The sequence below is a fragment of the Odocoileus virginianus genome, chromosome 4, assembly GCF_023699985.2.
Source record: "Odocoileus virginianus isolate 20LAN1187 ecotype Illinois chromosome 4, Ovbor_1.2, whole genome shotgun sequence".
Taxonomy (NCBI): Eukaryota; Metazoa; Chordata; class Mammalia; order Artiodactyla; family Cervidae; genus Odocoileus; species Odocoileus virginianus.
In genome coordinates, this window is record NC_069677.1 from 9,519,802 (window position 1) to 9,541,606 (window position 21,805).

Genomic DNA, 21,805 nt, shown 5'->3' on the forward strand with positions numbered 1-21,805 from the left:
ACCCACTCCAATATTCTTGCTGGGAAATTCCATGGACAAAGGAGCCTGGCAGGCTACAGTCCATAGGGTCACAGAGAGTCAAGACATGACTGAAGCGACTGAACACAACACACACACAGAGTTATCAATGAGAAGAAATTAGAATACTGATTGCTCCCAGAATTCAAACTGCTGTTTGATGAGGTTTAGCACCAAAGGTCTCCCAGAGAAAGAATTCTAGATGCCATTGAAGTGAATAAAATGGAGAAGCAAAACAAAATAGAGTGATAACGACTGGTAAAATGGAGAAAAAGTAAATAACAGCCAGAACATGAATGGAAGGAAACTGGAAATTAGGACTTTTCAACAAAAGAACGTACCAGAGTTATGTTTATTACTAAGAAGTACATAACGATTATAAATTGAATCCAAAGAAGAGTCAAAGACTCTCCTAGTGAGAATGGAAATCAGAAAGTAATTTTACCATTACTGGATGGTAATGAATAAGTTACGAATAACCATAACAAGTTATGAATAACCATAACAAGATGGTAATGAATAGAAGGAGATGAATAACCATAACCAGAGAGCCACTGAAAACCAAATCATATTCATGAATTAATGAGGCATTAAAATAAACACACACACGGAGAAGATTTACTGTGCTGTTTATCTTGTAAAAACTTATCAAGCTCTGCTTGTGTAATTTTCTATACCAATGTGTATATGTGTGACATCTACGTATGTATGTGAGAGACAGAAACAGAGAGAGAGAGAAAGGAAGGGACAGGCTGAGAATTCCCCATGAGTTAAACTCCTATTAAAGTGTTATAAGAACCAACTTTCTTCTTGTGTTTACATGTATTTAGTATGTAAGTATGTTTTTTAAAAACTGGGTGAACTTTGAACTATGTTTCTCTTTCACTGGGTATTACAGTCATTATTTTTTGAGTGGGGTGAATGTTTCAGCCTCAGGTCCCAGACTAGATTCTAACACGAGAGTTGATTCCAAAAACAACTGCATAAAGTTATATAGAAATGGCCAGAAAAGGTAATCTAAGTAAGTAACCATGCAACTCAAAAAAACTCAGCAACATGATGAAATGAAAAAAATTCAAGAAATGGTACCATCAGAAGTAATACCCAAAATAACTATAATCTTTACTCCTCTTTGTTGTTCTAAACTACTATATTCTTAGTGTTCTAAGAATGGCATCATGTGAGGAAACAACCTGTCATGCAGCTGTGACTGCTTACAAATTGTAATTTCACTTATTTTTCACTGTCCAGAAATTTCTAAATAAGCCTACAACTGAAATCTGAAGGGCACACTAAAGATTTGGTATGTTCTCTCTTTCCCTTCTCAATCTCTACCTTTCGGTGCCCAGTTCCTTAAATAAGGAAAATGAGAATCCAAAACTGAAGTACTTCTGACCTCCTATCAAGTTTCCCACTCCAGGTTGAAGTACGCCTGGTTCCCTTTCTCCATTTGGATCAGGACTCTGTTGCTGGCCACTTTGCCGGTTCCACTCTGGTTCCTAGCAAATGCCAGGCTCACCTGGAGAGCAAGTGAAAAGAGAGGCTCACATCAGAAAAATAAACCCAGATATCAAACTCTGGAGAGAACAGTGCCTGAGTCATCTGAGCAACCTTTCAAGATAGGTAGAGGGCTCAATGAAGATGGGAAAAACATAGGAGGATGAAGGCTTACTGCAGTTTATCACATTAAGCTTTTAGTGTCAACAAGAAAGGTAGAAATGGGAAAACTAAACAAATTTAACTCAAATTTACAACTTTAAGAGGAATATCTATTTAATGACTGGAACTAGGAGGCAATTTACTTATATTCTAGCTTTTTTTGTAAGCTTCTATATAAGAAGGTTTGGGAATACATCTCAGCACTGCAAAGGACATTACAAAAATTTTGGACCTGGACTCAAAAATGCAAACAAAGTGGGTCCAGGGAATACACCATGAGGCAGACCAATCTCATGTCAAGGGCTCAAGTATTCTGAGGCCTACATGTTACCAAGCTTGAGAACGCTGTTAGTTAAATGGCGTAGTCTGCTTCCAAAGTCCTAGATTCCATTCATGATCATCTCATTTGAGGGCAAGTGAGTATCTAGGTAGCACTGCCAAAAGCAGGCATTTTTATCACCTTGGTTTGCAACACCCCATTGGTTTGGGATGAGGAAAGCCAGAAAGACAGTGAAGAGACCCTGCACTAGGATTCACAGTTCTTTGTATATGAAGGGATTACATTTGTCCAAGGATTTATTAGTGAGTTAAGTTATCATGACTATATAATATTACTCTCTTTCTGGAAGAGAAATGGTAAACATCTCATTCCAAAAGACACACTATTCAAATTTCTAATATGCAGGTAGGAGTATCAGTGACAACTCACATCCTAGTGCTCTCCAAGGAGACAGAGGAAGGAGTACCCTCCAAACCTCCCAGAGTATACCTAATTATTTGACCACGAAGCCTCTTGGAATATAGTTATTTCCTCCTGCTTTTGGGGTAGTCAAGATTACCCATTAGTCACACTGGAGAAAGAATACTATGTTAAATGTACACAGAAGAAAATCCGAGGATGATGACAGTTTTGTTTTCTCTCTCAGTCTTTGGATTGCTAAGGTGAAAATCATGAGGTGGTCACTTCCAGAGGAATCATTTCTTCATCTTTCAGCTTAATTAACAGTCTGTACAAGGGAAGACTCTGATAATTTTGATACAAGCAAATTTAGAGATTTCTGAAGGCTTTTGTCTTCAGATATGTTAAGATACAAACTCCAGGATTACAAAATCAAAATGATGTAGAATTTACAAGTGTTAGCTAGGAGATGAAATTGTCTGAGAGAATACATTGTGCTCTTTAGGGAGGACTGGAGAGGGTAGGAATGGGGAAAGATCCAATTCTCTGACATATTTCATCTTAGGACTAAATATACCATCTGCCTTTAATGAATGCATTAAGGAACTGGACCTCTTCAACCATCTACTAAAAACTAAGTTCAAGAGTAAATTTAGGATCTCCAAATTATTCTTGCTGTCAGGAATAGGACAGAAACATATTTTCACATGAACAAAATGGTAATTTTCCCTACCTCCCTCTTCCTATAAAGCTTTTCAAATGATAAACTGCAGTAAGGCTCTTCATTTGGTCCCTCTGGTTCTCTTGACAGGTTGCTTAGGGGCTCAGGCTCTAATCTCTGCAGTGTTGGTAGTCTGGATTTCCCTTTTTTCCTGAGAAAAGTCCTCTTTCTTTGCTCTCTAGGTGAACCTGATTATTTTCCAGGTGTATGGTGATCCTGGCCTCAGATGGGGACCAGAATTACAATCCAGAAGGCAGCTAGCAAAACAGAATCTTAATTCAAATGAACTTGGGAATTAGTAAGTGTCAAACTGGAGAAGAAAACTGATGGGACACTGAAGTACTCTACCTTTTCTGGATTTCTTGTTTTTCCTCTGGAAGGAACTCATCACCGCAACAAAGAGTAAAAGAAAGAGAAAGATGGGATGGGAAGAAAGGAGAGAAAATATCAAGACAAAGCATCAAGCTTATGAATTATCAATAGTGCTCTGGACAGTAAGGAACCTGGGGAGAGGAGCTATTACTTATTAAAAACAATACCCCAGTCCTTATTGTAGCCTTAGAGTAAGGCAAAGGTAATACACAGAGGGTGAAAGTTATCTTTATGATTAACTTGTTATTAGCAAGTATCTACTTGGAAAAATAAGCCATTTTGTAATCTGCATGGTACCTAACTGATCTTTATAGTTGCAGAATCTTTCTAAAAGGCTTGAGCCCCTCAGAAAAGATCCTACAAGTGAGAATTTAGGAATCACACAAATTGTTAAAGAATAACACAGAAATTGATTCAGCTGGTTACTACAAGGAAGTCTTAACTACTGAAAAATTACCAGTTTACTTAAGAGCTGACTTTATTCAGAAACAATATAGTATTTTTAAATTTCTAGATAACTCCCAAGATGCGAGTCAGTTCATGGTTCTTTTACTCTAAAAATTATCTAACACCAAAGTTGTAGAATTTTCTCTTGGAATTCCTATACAACAGTATTGACAGAGTAAATTAACACAGAAGAAAGCACAGATTCCCAACAAGGCTACGTCCTTGTCAACTCTTTTGGGATGGACAGGTAAGAGGATTAATTAGAACCAGGTTTGGGAATCAGTGAGTCTCTGATCTAGTCCATGTTACAAAGCCCCGAAAAAGCCAACAAGTATAATCTAAAAATCCTTCAAAACCAAATTTTACAGAGTCCACATTAGGTCCTTAATGGGTCGTCCTCTACTGCAAACAATTCCCTACCAGCTAAGTATGATCCATAGTCATCATAAAATATAATCTTTACATGAGTAAAAATGACAAGAATTTTAAACAGTAAAACCAAGGACCTGGATGTTTACAAAGATATGAAAGCAGCTTGCAATGGGTTATCTAGAACATCACTATCAAAAAATTAATCCTTCAACTAGATTAAAATAAGTAACAAATCTGTATACAAAATATAAGTTTGCAATGGAAATTAAAATATGAGGCAAGAAATGAAAATGGTCCGCACCTGCAGTGTACAATTCTCTTTTCGTTTGAGGAACTCCACAAACCTGGCCACTACTCCTGGTGTGCTGATGACTTCATCAATAGGAGGATTAGGTTCTGTCTCCCCATAAAATAAAAGAAGAAAAACAATCCTTTGATTTCAAGTCAAGGACTTTATAAAGCTCAAACTTACTTCATAATATCCCTCCCTCAATTTTAGCATCTCTTTCATGTTGGAAATCTAAAAAAGAAAAAAAAAATGTAAAATTGAGTTCTGTCACTTTGAAACTAGGGTAACTTAAAAGATTTCAAAATAAGGGAAGCCTTAACATGAAATGATGGGCAGAATTTCTAAAAATTAAAAATCACTGCCTCTGTTATTTTAGAAAACTTAGAAAGTAGGGGAAAAACATCAAAAGACAAACACTGTTAAGTCTTTTTTTTTTAAACAAAAATTGTCTTAAGAAACTGGATTAGGAGATTCTGTGCTTACAGGATCTAATTTTACAGCTGTAGTGATAAGTAGGGGCCAACAAAAATAAGAATGACTTGCCAGATTCATCTGATTTTCATTTATGACAATAGAGTATCTTATAAACAAAGTCAGTCAACAGAAATATGTTGGGTAAATAGGTAAGAAATGTCCTAAACAATCAGCATTGTAATTTCAGCAAGAGATCTGACGAAGTTTTTGATGACATTCATGCAGCTCTGCAAGAAAAATGGCAGCTGGATGACAGTACTACTAGGGACTCTTAGCAAAGTCAACAGACTCACTGCAAAGAGATGACTAATGGTTCAATGTTAATTTAGAGCAAGCTCTAATGACATATTCTCTGCCTGGTTCAACATTTTTATCAACCATTCATATAAACACAACAAATAAATTTGATGATTACAATAAAAATGAAGTCATTAATATGTTAGATTACAGAAAGGACATATAGAAAGAACAGTAAGCCAAGCTGGCAATAAAACAACAGGGATAAAGCAACATTCAGCTTTTAAAGAAATTTTAAAAATTCACATGGCTACACAGACAAAACCTAAAAACAGTCCCTAAAGGAAAGTATTAGGGAGTATAGACTGTTGAAAAAGCAAAGAAACATTACTATGCCATGGCCACCAAAATAAATGATGCTAGCCTGAAGTACATTATTGTAATATATAGTTTCAAGACAAAGAAGACAATTTCCCACCACACTTTAGAGTAATAAGAATGTAGTAAGTATCATATTCTAATTATCACATTTTAAGAATGGCTGGAAAACCAGAATACAGGCAGTGAAGTAGTACAGTGGTGAAAGGCCTTAGAAAACCACACGCCTTAGAAAACCACACTGTCTGAGAAAACCATCTCAGAATGCTAAAAAGAGTTAAGACATTTTTTGAAGGGGGCAGGGAGAGGGAGGTATTTTTAACAGGCTGCTGTGCACAAGACAATTATCTTTTGCTATGGTGGTACATTTTAATTCTAGTTATCCTCAAGAGATATATTAATTTATCACTAATGATTCCAAATAACCATAACCTACTATTGGGGGACGGGGAGGAAGGCCAATTATTTTAAGTATTTACTATCAATATTTCCATACGGCTTAAGATTTCCAGAGTTCTTACGTGCCCAGAAGACAAGAAGTATCCTATCTCATCCTACTCTAATTTAAAAAAAAAAAAAAAAGCAGTTATCCTGTCCACTAATAAATCCATACTTAAATCAGCAATAAATTGCTAACATTAAAATCAACAATCACTACTCTTCCAAGTGACTTTAAGTTTTTCTTAAAAAAGAGTGGAGTTTCTCATTTTAAATTAACATGAAATGTTGCTACTCTTATCACTTTTAAGATCTTTTATAAAATACCTCAGATATGAAAATAATGCCATCTTCTGGTACTGGTAAGATCACTCAAATAAAAGAAGAAATTAAAAAACTAGCCATGGCTCATAATATACATATATCTGTAAGCATCCTTTTATTCTGTTGATAGACATGTTCCAAATCAGGCCTATCTACATGAGAAAAATAGATTATGGCAAAGTAATATTTTGTACATAAATGAAAAATACTTAACATATTCAGAACTCACCTTTTGAAAGCAGTTTTCTGAACTTCTGTGTTGCTGAAAGCTGTTGCTCTGGGCTATTGGAAAATATCATTTCAATCATGTCAGAAGTAATAACACCACCCTGAAATCACAAACAGAAAGCAAATATAATAAAATTTTAACTTAAACGCAAAGGAAAACAAAGATAAATTGTGGCCAACTTAGTGAGTTACACAAAGGTAGTATAATCTTTGCATGTATAAATGCGTGAGATGATTAATAATGCGATGAAACCAAAAATCTTTGTCTATTATTAAAAAACTCACAACTGTAGAGAGAGTAACCTTAATAGTAAACACTAAGATAAGGCATTTATTATTCTTCCTCTCCTGCTCATCACATGGCTGGCTGTTCCTTGCATTCAGATTAAATGTTAAGTTCTAAAACAAGGCTTTTCCTGACCTCCAAATCTAAAGCAGCTACTCTATCTCTACCATATCATTCTACTTCAATCCTATGCCCAGCCCTTTCAACTATCATTCTTCTTAGTTACCTGTTAAATGCTTAGGTCCCCCCAGTATTCTATAAGCTTCATGAAAGCCAAACACCCTATCTTACCACTATCTCTGATGGCTGGCATACTGTGGATGCGCAACAAATATTTACTGAATGAATACAGAGTAGTCTTGTATAAATCACAGATTCTAGCCACTACCAAATTCAACAGCTGACTCTTAAAGTTTCTATTTTCTTGCTTTATAAAAACCTTTCGATTTCCCGCTAGTCTCTCTTGCTTTATTAGTGCTTTCCCAAAACCCATCCCCAGCATTATACTTTTCAGGATCACTTGTCACAATGAAATAAAGTTCTTATTATTTCATGAAAGGTAATAAATCCTGAAGAAAACTGCACTAAGTTATAAATGCTAGATGGCTGGTAAGCAATATCTAACACTTAAGAATAAAGGGTAAAAATAGTAGAGACCTAATAGATGTTGAAGAGATCAAGAAGAGATGGAAAGAATAAACGGAAGAACTGTATAAAAAAGATTTTAATGAATCAGATTACTACAGTGGTGTGGTTAGTCACCCAGAGCCAGATATTCTGAAGTGCAAAGTCAAGTGGGCCTTAAGAAGCACTGCTGTTAATAAAGTTAGTGGGATGCAATGAAATTCCAGCAGAATTATTCAAATCCCTAAAGGATGATGGCATCAAGGTTTTGCATTCATTATGTCAGCAAATCTGGAACACCCAGCTTCGCAGCCACAGGACTGGAAAAGGTCAATCCTCATTCCAGTTCCCAAGAAGGGTAGTACCAAAGAATGTGCTAACAATCAGATGAGTGCTAACCACTGCATTCATCTCCCATGCCAATAAGGTCAGGCTTAAAATCTTACATGCTAGGCATCAGCACTGTGCAAACCAAGAACTTTCAGATGTCCAAGCTGGGTTCAGAAAAGGAAGAGGAACTAGAGATCAAATTGCCAACATTTGCTGGATTATAGAGAAAGCAAGGGAATTTCAGAAAAACATCTATATGTTTCCTCGACTATGCTAAAGCCTTGGACTATGTAGATCATGACAAACTGTGAAAAGGTCTTAAGAGAGATGGGAATACCAGACCATTTTACCTGTCTCCTAAAAAACCTGTATGCGGGTCAAGAAGCAATAGTTAGAACCCTATATGGAAAAACTGACTGATTCAAGATTGAGAAAGGAGTACAATAGGACTGTCTGCTGTCACCCTATTTATTTAACCTATATGCTCATGAGAAATGCCAGGCTGGATGAGTTACAAGCTGGAATCAAGATGGGTGGGAGAAACATCGACAACCTCAGATATGAAATGACACCACACTAATGGCAGAAAGTGAAGAGGAACTAAAGAGCCTATTGTCGAGGGTGAAGGACGAGAGTGAAAGAGCCGGCTTAAGACCAAATATTAAAAAAACTAATATCATGGCATCTGGCCCATTACTACATGGCAAATAGAAGGGGAAAAGGTGGAAATAGTGACTGATTTCCTCTTCTTAGGCTCCAAAATCACTGTAGATGGTGACTGCAGCCATATCAGAAAATGATTACTTCTTGGCAGGAAAGTGATGACAAGCCTAGTCAGTGGGTTGAAAAGCAGAGACATTGCTCTGCTGACAAAGGTCCATATAGTCAAGGCTATGGTCTTCCCAGTGGTCACACACAACTGTGAGAGCTAGACCATAAAGAAGACAGAATGCCAAAGAATCAATGCCCTCAAACTGTGGTGCTGCAGAAGACTCCTTAAAGTCCCTTGGACAGCAGGGAGATCAAACCAGTCGATCTTAAGGGAGATCAATCCTGAATATTCACTGGAAGGACTGATGGTAAATCTGAAGCTCCAGTATTTTGGTCATCTGATGCGAACAGACGACTAATTGGAAAAGTCCCTGATGCTGTGAAAGATTGAGGGCCGAAGGAGAAGAGAGCGTCAGAGGATGAGATGGCTGGTCAGCATCACTGATGCAATGAACATGAACTCAGGCAAACTCCAGGAGAGGATAAGGGACAGGGAGACCTGGCGTGCTGCAGTCCATGGGGTCACAGAGTCAGACACAATTGGGTGACTGAATAATAACATTCTGAATAACCCATGGGAGAATGAAGCATTCTGCTCTTAAGAGTCAGGAAAGTAACTACTTTGAAACTTGTAAGTCTGATTCCTGAATAAACAAAAGTACCTATATGATCCTGTTAAGAATATGCTTTCACAAATATCTTTGCTTTCTTCCCTCTCTCATCCCTTTATCATGTAAGATATATTGACTTTACATTTACAGTATTTAAATACCGTTAACTTTACATCATAGCAAGTTAAAGGATATCAAAGAGGGAAATAACATCACTCAAGGACTTTTCCCCTTCTGAGGAAAAGGTTAGTAGATCTTCAGCTGCATGAAGGATAGCTTGTATCATGTTATGAGGATGTATGATCTTGTCATTGTCTTTATCTGAGACTCAGTTTAAAGAGTTGCATATGAATGCCACAATGACAAGGAGTAGGTTGGGATAGTCAATTTTATGTGTCAACTTGGTTAGGTTGTGGTACCCAGCTGTTTGGACAAACAACAGTCTAAATGTTGCTGTGAAGGTTATTTTTTAGATGTGAATAACATTTTAATCAATACACATTATCCTCCAAAATGTGTGTGGGCTTTATGCAATCAGTTGAAGGGCAAAGATTTCTTAAAAGAAGGAAATCAGTTTCAAACTTTTACCTAAATTTCCAGCCTAGTGGCTTACCCTACAAATTTCAGACTTATCAGCTCCAACAATTGGATGAGCCAATTACTGAAAAATCAAATATCAATGGATCAACCAATCTCTCTCTTCCTCTCTCCCAACCCCAAAATTTTTTCCATTAACTCTGTAGAACCCTAATACAGTTCACAAAATACATCATGATCATTTAACATCTACTTGGAAAAAAAAAAAAGACAGCTCAACTTCCTGAAGAGTCTGTTAAGAATTCACCACAAAATAATAGTGTTGGCAACACGTCTACATAGATTTCAAAGCAATTTAAACTGCTCTAATCCCAAAAGAAAGTTGGTCCAAAAAAATTGAAAGAGAAAAAAAATCTGTAAAATACTGTGCATAATACACTATTATTTGTCAAAAAGAGGGGGATTTTTCTCAAAAGGAGTTAAGAATTTAGTAACAGTGGCTGCCAGTGGGGATAGAAATTGGGTGAATAAGGTAGAAGAGAAAAATTTTTCTTTTTTTGAAAATCATGTATATATATGATTTTTTAAAACATTATATACAATTGATTAAAATAAACTGAAAACCTAGACAAGTGTTATATCCATATAAATAAAGCATAATTTTTATCTGTTTATGTAACCCTCAAGAAAGTTACAAAATGGGTTATAACAGAAAATTTCAATAGCTGTGATGTAGAACCAATGTTTTAAAACATATGAATATGTCCAATTTTGTAATTGGAATGAGTAACAAATTGGGAATTCCTTTAAAACATGCCTTGTTATCAACTTTTTTTTTTCTTTAACTTTTTAAAATTTATTTATTTAAATTGGAGGCTAATTACTTTACAATATTGTGGGAGTTTCTGCCATACACTCACATGAATCAACCATGGGTGTACACGTGTTCCCCATCCTGAACCCCCCTCCCACCTCCCTCAGGGTCATCCCAGTGTACCAGTACCCTGTCTCATGCATCGAACCTGGACTGGCAATCTATTCACATATGACAATACACATGTTTCAATGCTATTTGCTCAAATCATCCCACCCTCACCTTCTCCCACAGAGTCCAAAAGTCTGTTCTTTACATCTGTTGAGTCTTGCTGTCTCGCATACAGGGTCATTGTTACCATTTTTCTAAATTCCGTATGTGTGCATTATTATACTGTATTGGTGCTTTTCTTTCTGACTTAACTTCGCTCTGTATAACAGGTTCCAGTTTCATCCACCTCATTAGAACTGATTCAAATGCAAAAATTCAAGAATGCTTCCTAAATCTGCATGTCATCCTTGCACAGGGGCCAAGCTAATCTTCTCTTTATCATTTCAATTTAGTATATGTGCTGCGGAAACGAGAACTTTAACTTTTTATTTTGTACTGGGGTATGGCTGATTATAACAATATTGTGACAGTTTCAGGTGAACAGCAAAGCCCTTGTTATCAACTTTTAAGGAATAATTTTATAACTATCTTTTAAAGTTTCAACAGCTGACTTAATCTTCATAATTTAGTTAATTCTGTTAAACTGCATGCTGTTCAAAATATAATAAACATTTACTGAACCTTGAGTTTACAGATAGTTTTCTTTTAAAAATGAAACACCAAGTACTTTCTGTAGCCATCTAACCTATTTTTTTAATTCTTTTCTTGGCTCCACCTCATGGCTTTCAGGATCTCAGTTTCCCAACGATGGATTGAATATAGGCCACAGTCATGAAAGCCCAGAATCCTAATCACTAGGCCACCACCTCATGGCTTTCAGAATCTCAGTTTCTCAACCATGGATTGAATATAGGCCACAGTCATGAAAGCCCAGAATCCTAATCACTAGGCCACCAGGGAACTCCCCTACCTTTTTTTTTTTAAACTCCAAAAAAGATCTAAACCTCATATCTTCATCAGAAAAAAGTAAAAAGCATTTATTTCATTATCCTACTTACTGGTGCCATCTCCATGTTATTAATCTGAGCCTCATGGAAGCCTCCATCTGACATAACTTCTTCTTCTGTTTCTTCTTCTGCTGTAGCAACATTTCTTCTCTTGAATAACTGAAAAATAAAAGACTGTTACTAAACTAATTCTAACACAAGGTAGTTCAACATTCAAACACTAGGCACCCCACTTTTAAAACGCAATAAAGATGGCGCTTTCTGAAAATCATTTTTAAAATTCTAACATTTGTGCCTCCTTCAACCTTTCTGATGAGGAACTATTTCAGAATTCTCGTCTTATAATCTAATGCAATTAACTACTACAAAATATTACCACCAACACTTGATGAGGTAAAATTTAGCAATAGAGGCCTGACACTACATGACACATTAAAAAAAAAGTAAAGTTGAAAAAGAAGCAGGGCATGCTTGGTCATTTCACTCTTGAAGTAGCTGATAGGACAGACTTACCAATACATTAGGAAAAATAGGATAAAAATGCTAGGACAACTTAATACCTCCCTCCTAACCCTAATGGATGGTGGATAAAGGTTTCCTAACCTTCCCTATCTGTCCAGCAACCAATGATGACAAATGACGACTGCTTGAACACTACTTTTAAAGCATTTATTAATTTGTGGAGGCAAAGGGAGAATAGTTGTGATTAAAGGAAACCCACTACAGTGCCTTCCATTATACCAGGAAGTACACTTATTCATCAAGCCATGGTAGAGTAATAACTTATCCTCTCACCCTATATGATTAAAAAAAGCAGACAAAATCCCTAAAATAATAGTTATCAGACACCAGATTACAGGCAACAGAGGCAGTGATCCTTCAGAAGAAGAGAAACAAGATTAGTCCTATTGCCTCAGATTGCCTGGATGGAGTTTCTAGGATGCAGCACAGGTAGAGTGAACCTAACAGGGTCAAGCAGCCCCCTCAATTGAGGAGACACCATTCAGAACCAAGGAGGCCAAGACACCTAGAATCTAAAGGCAGGGTATTGAAGACAAGAAATCACCAAAAAGAAAGAACTCTAAAACCTGCAGAAGGTTCCCCTTAATTAGCTTTGTACTGACAAGCACAGGTGGTGCGAGGAAATAGTCAAAAGCTAGAAAAGAAATTGCCTTCAAGGAGCATGCAGAACAATTTTATAGGTCACACAGGTTAAGAAATCATTCATGTTTCAGCTGGCTGGAATAGAAAAGTGTAGGGTTCCCTGGTGGCTCACTTGCAATGCTGGAGATCTAAGTTCCATCCTTGGGTTGGGAAGACCTAATATATGGGGCACTGAGTAGAATACCCAGAAGGGTACTGACTCAGCAGTAAGGTAACTTAGTCCCAGATTATACATGCAAACTGGCTTCAAGTAACTTAGCTACATGCAATGACAAATTCAAAGAATTAGACATATTAAAAGAATACAAAAACTCCAACAACAGGAGGTAAAAATTACAATGCTCTGTATTCAATCAATAACTACAAGTACACACAAGAAGTAAAAGACTACCTATGAGGAAAAGAAAAGACGATCATCAATCAAGATTACCTAGAAATGAAAAAGATGACAGAACTGGACAAGGAATTAAAATAGTTATAAATATATTCCATGTGTTCAAAAATACAAAAAAGTATAAACACGATGAGAGATTTTTTAGAAATACATTTAAAAAAAAGGAAATCAAACACCTAGATATAAAAAATGTAACTTTATGAAAAGTATGTTGGATGTGATTAAGAGCAGATATTGTAGAAGAAAAGATTAGGGAATCTAAGGACATCACAAAATAAAAGAGATGGAAAAAAAGGCTGAGAAAATATGTACAAAATATAAGTAAGCTGTGTGACATCAAGTACTTACTGTACATGTAACTGGAGCCTCAAGGTGGGGGTAGGGAAATAAATTTGGAAAATCAGTGGCCAAAACTTTTCCAAATCTGTGAAAAATACAAACCCACAAATCCAAAATCTCTAAGAACTCCAGGAAGAAATATGAAGAAAACATGATAGGACATTGTATCAAACTGTTTACATTCAGGAATAAAAAAAAAAAAACCAAAGCAGCCAAAGGTAAAAAGACATTTTACATGCAGGGAAACAAAGGTAAGACCAACAGAAGACTTGCTGCTGGAAACAATGGAAGCCGCTGAGTATGGATCAAACCCATTTAAAGTTATCAAAAGAGATTCTGGTATAGCCACTACAGAAGTTCCTCAAAAAATGAAAAAAGAATGAAATTTTGCTATTTCCAACAAAGTAGATGAACCTAGAGAGGATTATGCTTAGTGAAATAAGTCAGAAAGAAAGACAACAGATATAAATGTTATCATTTATATCCAGAATCTAAAACATAAAAAAAAAATATCAAAGGAAAACAGACTCACAGATGGAAAAAAAAATTATCTATCCTTCCTATATATATCATATAACAGTGTTAGCTATGGTCATGAGGTACACTGTATCCCTAGCATTTATGTATCTTGTACCTGGAAGTCTGTGCCTTTGGACCACCTTCCTCCAATTCTCCCTGCCCTAATCATCCACATCTGGTACCTACAAGTCTGAACTCTTTTTCTAGGAGTTCAGGGTTTTTGTTTTTAGATTCCACATATAAGTACATGTCTTTCTCTGGCTTATCTCACTCCACACAATGCCTTCAAAGTCTATCCAAAGCTATTTTAAAACTTTAAAATAAGTTTTAAAGAAGACAGAAACTACCAAAACAATCATCATTTATATACCAAATACAGACTGCAGTTGCCTGAAATTGTCAACAAGTTATTCAATGGGAAAAGTCGGCTGTCTACAAGTTTTATCAACTTGCTTGCTTCACAAGATATTTCTTGTAACTAGAAACATCAAGCAAACCTTCATTCTTTATCATTATAGCTTTAACAAACTTTTTGGCAGCATTATGTTACCTACTCAGAGTGAGTTAGCAAGATTCTGCTTATTTCAAAATATTTTAATAGTAACTGTAAATTTCATCTTTTTATACATAAAAAATATAAAACTGGCTCAATCAGAATGACATCAAATAATAAATTTAAAATTTTGTTCTACTGGCATCAAATAAACAAAGGTCATTTATATAGAGCTGCCTAAATAACAGATACTAAGTACTAGTCTCCTAAAGGAAAGCTCTAACAGCTCTGCTGTTATCTTCTGTATACTTGGCAGCATCAATTCCTGTACTACCCTCAAATCTAACTGCACAGCTGGCCGAAGCCTGTGACTTTTCCCGATAGATGACTGAGCAACTGTGGAAAGAGAAACAGAACTTAAATGAATCTGTTTTTTAATGATGTTTACTATTTTACAAATTAGGCATGAAAACAAGTACTGCTGTGATAAGAAGCCGCCTAATTTGCTTTACCAGTTCTCCCTACATAAGATGGCACATATGAAACAACAAAATTAAAATTTTAAATAGAATAATATTCCAGAACCCTATCATAGAAACCTATTAAGGCCCTATTACAGTTCCAGATGTCATACAATGAAGATGACAGAACATCAACTACAAAGGTTTTTAGTCAGGTAAATGGGACCATACTTGCCACTGACAGAGCACCTACCTTCAGGCAATTGAATATGAAAAACTTATTTTGTTTATATAAATTTTACAATGAAGTCTAATAACATGAAGTTCCTATCACCAAGAAGAAAACAGTATAAAATAAATACTGTTATTGGCAGACTGCCATTACATCATCTTCAAATGGCTTTATGCTAAATATAACGCATAGTCTACTGGTTATATTCAGATCTATACTTGTTCTTGTATGCATACATACATGTAATTCATATTTACATGTGAATATAAATATGTAACAGTGCTGTTGTAATTTCTGCAATTTACCCCCATAATAGAAGCTAAATAATAGCTCATCCAAAGAAAAGGTTCCACTTCAAATAAGACACAGAGACGAATAAAGATGCAACAAGAAACCAAAAGAAACTCATCCTTTTATGAATAAGTGGTTGCTTTCACAAGATGGTAAAGCGGACTGTTAAAAACTTAATTTGCTATACTTGGACTTCAAATAATTGGATATTCTAGTGCAGTGTTATGCAAAAGAATAGTGTGTGTTGAATAACTCACTGTAACTAAAATATTTATAACAGATTACCTATTTCCCAGGTACAAAGGGTACCGACTCATTCACCTACCTTATATGGAGCTTTTTATAGTGTGGGGGTCAAATGGTCCTTCCAAACTGAAGTCTTAGCAAAAAAAAAAAAAAAAAAAGACCTAAGTCCTCTACCTTTAAATTTCCTGGCCAAACGTGATGGACCATTTGTCCTAAGGATTTTTAGAGAAAGGTAAAATGACAGTGAGTGTCAGATTCTCCTGTAGATGCTCTAAGGTTAAAAATGATCAAAATTCTTGTCCTAAGTGTCATTATGAATGATACAGAATTTAGGGGTAAAAAGACTTACTTCTTGAAATTTTGTTTAAAATACTAGGTAATAAAGAAATATAAAGATACAAAGACAGATACAAAACAAGTACAGCAAACTGTTGACAAGCAATGAACCCAAAGGATGGGTTTATGAGATTCATTATCTATTCTTTATTTCTATACATGTTGATAAATTTTCAAATTAAACTTTAGAAGGAAAAGCAAGGGACCAATTCTCAAATTGGTCACTTGAGAATTCATTAATACACACACAATCTTTTTTTTTCCTCCACACAAAGAATCTTAAAAGAAGCTGTAACTTTAGAAAAATAAAACAAACAGGCCAAAATATTAAATAGTAATTAAACAGCAATTGGGAACATGAGAACCTCATTCTTATATTCTACTTTACATCACCTCCACTCCCATACCCCTAAAATAAGCTGACTTTATAGTTGGGAAGGGGACATATGTATCTATATATTAAACATTATTAAAAGTAAGATACAGGAAGGTGAAGTCAGGATTGAAATAGAACATTAAGTTCTTTAAGAAAAATTAGTATGGGTAAAGGATTTACCTGCTCTTCTCTTTTCTGTTTACGTAACTGTAGTCCTTCTTCCTCCCTCCTCCTGCGCATCTCATCAGGATTCAGGGACTTATTTTTGTAACTTTTCAGGCGAAAGTTCTCTTTTCCTGGAGTAGTCATGATTTCTACAAAAATAAGAGAGGAAACAGAGGAGCTCAGCTTACTAGGAGAGCTCTGCTACTTTAATAGTTCACATTTTTGTACAATTCAGTGTCTTTTAGCATATTCACAATTATATACAATCAACACCACGGTCAATTTTTAAACATTTTCACCACCTCAAAAAGCTATTGCTTCTGGATATTTCATATGAATTGAATACGTGTGATCTTCTGTGCCTGGTTTCTTCCACTTAGCATAGTATTTTCAAAGCTCATCCAAGTTGCAGCATATATTAGTACTTTATTCCTTTTTGACTGAATAATACCCCATTGTATAGATACACTCCATTATATTTATCCACTCATCAAATGATGGACATCCGGGTTCTTTCCATTTTTTGGCTACTCTGAAAAGTGTTTCCATAAACACTTATGGACAAGTTTTTATGCAGATCTGTTGTCATTTCAAGAAGTACCAAACTATTTTTCCAAAGTGGCTGCACCATTTTACATTTACAAAAGCAGTGTACAAGGGTTGCCAGTTTCTCCACATCCTCACCAACACCTGCTATCACAGCTTTTTTTTAAACTGAAAGATAGCTGATTTACAATACTTTGTTAGTTTCAGGTGTATAGCAAAGAAGCACAACCTTTTTGATTCTAGCCATTCTAGTGGGATAGATGTCTTTAAACCTATTTGTTTGCCAATTATACATCCTCCATAAAAATTTCTATTCAGATTCTTTGCCCATTTTTAAATTGGGTTGTCATTTTTACCACTGAGCTGTAAGAATTCTTTATTCTACATAGAAGTCCCTGTCAGATATATGACTTGTTAATATCTTCTTCCATTTTATAGGTTGTCAAATTTTCATTTTGTTGATAGCATATTTTGTAATTTTTTAAATTTTATTTTTAGCCGCATCAGGTCTTAGTTGCAGCACACAGGCTTCTCTCTATTGGTGGCACAGACTTAGTTGCCCTGCAGCATGTGGGATACCTCAGTTCCCTGATAAGGGACTGAATCTGTGTCTCCTGCAATGGAAGGTGGATTCTTAACCACTGGACCACCAGGGAAGGTCCAATGTTATACTTTGAAGCACAAAAGTTTTTAATGTTCTTAGTGCCATACTCAGCAATTCTTAACCCTCAGTTTCATTCTAAGAGTTTTAGAGTCTTATCTCTCATATTTAGGTTTATCATCCATTTTGAGTTAAGTATGGTTTGACGTTTAAGGATCCAACTACATTATTTTGCACATGGCTACCAATTGTTCCAGCACTACTGAAAAAGGAAAAACCATTCTTTCTCTTTTGTATAGTCTTGATGCTCTTGTTGAAAATCAGTCAATTACAGATAAGTTTTATTTCTCACCTTTCAATTCTATTCCCTTGATCTGTATATGTATCCTTGTGCCAATTCCACAAAGCCTTGCTTACTAATTTTTTTTAAAGTCTTAACATCATGAAGTATGAATCGTCTTTTATTCACTTTTTTTTTTAAAGACTATTTTCACTCACCTGGATGGATACACTGTGAGTGTATTATTCCATGTGACTATTAGAATTCCATGTGACTTTTAGAATCAGTCTGTCAAGTTCTACAAGAAGTCAGGTGGCATTCCAATACGAACTGCATGGAATCTGTAAATCAATCTGGACAGTACTGCCACCTTAATGTTAATCTTCCAACCCATGAAGACAATTTTTTTTTTACTTAGATATTTAATGTCTTTCAACAAAGTCTTGTAGTTTTCAGAGTATATCACATTTGTTAAATTCACCAAGTATTTTTATGCTATTGTAGATGGAATTATTTTCTTAACTTACCTTTGAATTATTCATAACAAATCTATATAAATACAATCAATTTTTATATGTTGACTTTTGTATTCCACAACCTTGCAGAACTGAACTTGTTAATGTGAGTATTTTATTAGTGGATTCTTTAGGATTTTTTGCATACGAGACCATGTCATCTGCCAGAGATAGTTTCGCTACTTTCATTCCTTTTCTTCTTCTTGCATAACTGCCAAGATCAGAACTTCCAATACAATTTCATATAGAAGTGGAGAGTTGACAATCTTGTCTTACATCTCCAATCTTACGGGAATGTATCCAGTATTTCAACACCAAGTGTGATGTCACCTTCCAAATTTTCACAGATGTTCTTTTTATCATGTGGAGGAAGTTCTTTCTTAATACATATTCTCATGCTTTTTCTTTTGATCAGTAAAGGGTATTAGAATTTTGTCAAAAAAGTTTTTCTATCTATTGCAAAGACGGTAACTTTTGTTTTTTATTTACTGCTACATTATTACATAATTGGTTTGTGAACCTTGCATTTCTGGGATAAATGCCACTTGGTCATGCTGTATAAATCTCTTTATGTGTTGCTGACTTTAGTTTGCTAGTATTTTATTGAGAATTGTGTGTTCATATTCATAAGAGATATTGGTCTGTACTCCCCTTATGATGTCCTCAGCATCAGGGTAATATTAGCTTTATAAAATATGTTGGGAAGTATTCCTCCTTTCAGTTTTTTGCAAGAGTTGGTGAAGAATTAGTCAATTCTTTAAACGTTTGGTAGAATTCAGCAGGATAGGGCTTTTCTTTGCAGGAGGTTTTATGATTAATCCAATCTCTTCACTTGTTGCAGGTCTACTCAGATTATCTGTTTAAGTCAGTTTTAAAAATGTGCCCATTTTATTTAAGCTGCGTGTCCATTTTACCTAACCTATGAAACTTACTGGAGTAGGAAATGGCAACCCACTCCAGTATTCTTGCTGGAAAAGTCCATGGACACAGGAGCCTGATGGGGTACAGTCCACGGGGTTGCAAAGAGTAAGACACCAAGCATGCACGAATCCATGTAACACTGGTACACAGCTGTTCATAAAATTCCATCATCATCCTCTTATTTTTAGTTATGTTCCTTCTTTCATCTTTGACTCTAGTAACTTGAGTTTTCTTTCTCAACCTAGCAAAGGTTTCTCAATTTTGTTGGTTCTCTCAAAGAACCAGTTTTTGGTCTCCTTAATTTTCTCTGTTTTTCTATTTTCTAGTTCATTAATTTTTACCTTATTTTTACTACTTCCATCCTTTTATTTTGCTCTTCTTTTTCCAGTGATTTACTAAAGAAGGTTAGGTTATTGATTTGAGATTGTTCCTCTTTCTTAATTTAGGCATTTATTGCTAGAAATTTCCCTCTAAGCACTGCTTTAGTTGTATCCCCTAAGTTTTCTTAGGTGCTAACTTCACTTTCATTTATCTTAAAAGTATTTCCTGATTTCCATTTCTTCTCTGACCCACTGACTATTTAGGAGTACGTTCCTTAACTTCCACATATTTGTAAGTTCCCCAAATTCCTTTCTGCTTTCATTTCTAATTTCTTTTCACAGCAGTCAGAGAACATCCTTTGTACTATTTCAATCCTCTTAAATGTGTTAGGTTTGTCTTTTGGCATAGCACGTGGTGTGTCCTAAAATATGTCCCACACGCACTCAAGAAGAATATATATGTTCTGCTGTTGCTAGGTGGTGATGTGTTCTATACATATCTGCTGGGTCTAGATGGTTATAGTGTTGTTTCCTTTTTTATTTTTTTATTGAAGGATAATTGCTTTACAGAATTTTGTTGTTTTCTGTCAAACTTCAACATGAATCAGCCATGCTGCTGCTGCTGCTAAGTCGCGTCAGTCGTGTCCAACTCTGTGCGACCCCACAGACGGCAGCCCACCAGGCTTCGCCGTCACTGGGATTCTCCAGGCAAGAGAACCGAAGTGGGCTGCCATTGCCTCTTCAGAATCAGCCACAGGTGTACATATATCCCCTCCCTTTGGAACCGCCCTCCCATCTTTCTCCCCGTCCCACCCTTTTAGGTTGATTCAGAGTTCTTATTTGAGAGTTTCCTGAGCCATACAGCAAACTTCCGTTGACTTTCTATTGTACATATGGTAATGCAAGTCTCCATGTTACTTTTTCCATACATCTCACCCTCTCCACCCCTCTCATGTCCATATATAGTGTTGTTTCTTTTCTGACCTTATGCTAAGTGGTCCATCATTGAAATTACAGTAATTGAAGTCTCCCAACCATTATTGTTGAACTATTTCCTTTTCTTTTCTGTCAGTTTTTGCTTCTTTCATTTTGATGCTATTATTAGGTACATATAATAACTTTGACCTATCTAATGAATTGACCTTTTTATCACCATAAAGTGTCTCTCTCTTCTCTAGTAACATTGTTTTAAAATCTATTCTGTTATTAGTATAGCCACTCCAGCTTCTTCCTAGTTGCTAGTTATTCATCTTTTTCCATACTTATACCTTTGTTGTATCTGTATGTTTAAACTTAAAATATGTCTCAGGGATTTCCCTAGCAGTTCAGTGGTTAGGACTCCATACTTCCATTGTAGGGAGCATGGGTCCAATCTCCAGCCAGGGAACTAAGATCCCATGTGCCACGATGCAGCCAAAAAATAAAATAAGGTAAATAACATATGTCTCTTATAGAGAGTATATAGTTGGATCCAGTCTGAATTTCTGCATTTCTAATTAGACTGTTTAATCAATTCATATTTAGTCTTATTACCAATACAGTTGGAGTGGTGACTGCTTTTTCATTTCTTATTTTGTCTCATGTCTTTTGTTCCTTTATTACTCTATCACTGCTTTCTTTTGTAATAAGTAATTTTTAATGAAACACTTAAAAATTTCTATAGTGATTTTTCACTGTACTTTTTTTGTTTTTCCCCCCTAGTAGTTGCTCAAGGGCTTTCCATACACTTTCACTTCTCAGAATCAGCTTCAGACTTAACACTCCCTTAATTCCAAGGAGATATAGAAACATTATGTTATATAATTCTATCCCTTTTCCCATTTTATCATACTGTTGTTATATAATATTACAAACCCAACAACAGTTATTATTACTTTAT

The 21,805-nt window shown here is 35.6% G+C and overlaps 1 protein-coding gene and 1 non-coding gene across 2 annotated transcripts in view; both read right to left on the minus strand.

Moving 5' to 3' along the window:
• The window catches only part of KPNA1 (karyopherin subunit alpha 1), a 70,815-nt gene that overhangs the window by 26,005 nt on the left and 23,005 nt on the right, over nt 1-21,805 (minus strand). The window contains 4 exon segments of the mRNA XM_020912770.2: nt 4,570-4,664; nt 6,638-6,737; nt 11,779-11,886; nt 16,759-16,892. Of these exon segments, the coding sequence (XP_020768429.2) occupies nt 4,570-4,664; nt 6,638-6,737; nt 11,779-11,886; nt 16,759-16,887 (432 nt within the window). The 5' untranslated portion in view covers nt 16,888-16,892.
• LOC139034894 (U6 spliceosomal RNA) lies at nt 11,091-11,196 on the minus strand. Its single transcript, XR_011487472.1, has one exon. It is a non-coding gene; the product is annotated as a U6 spliceosomal RNA (small nuclear RNA).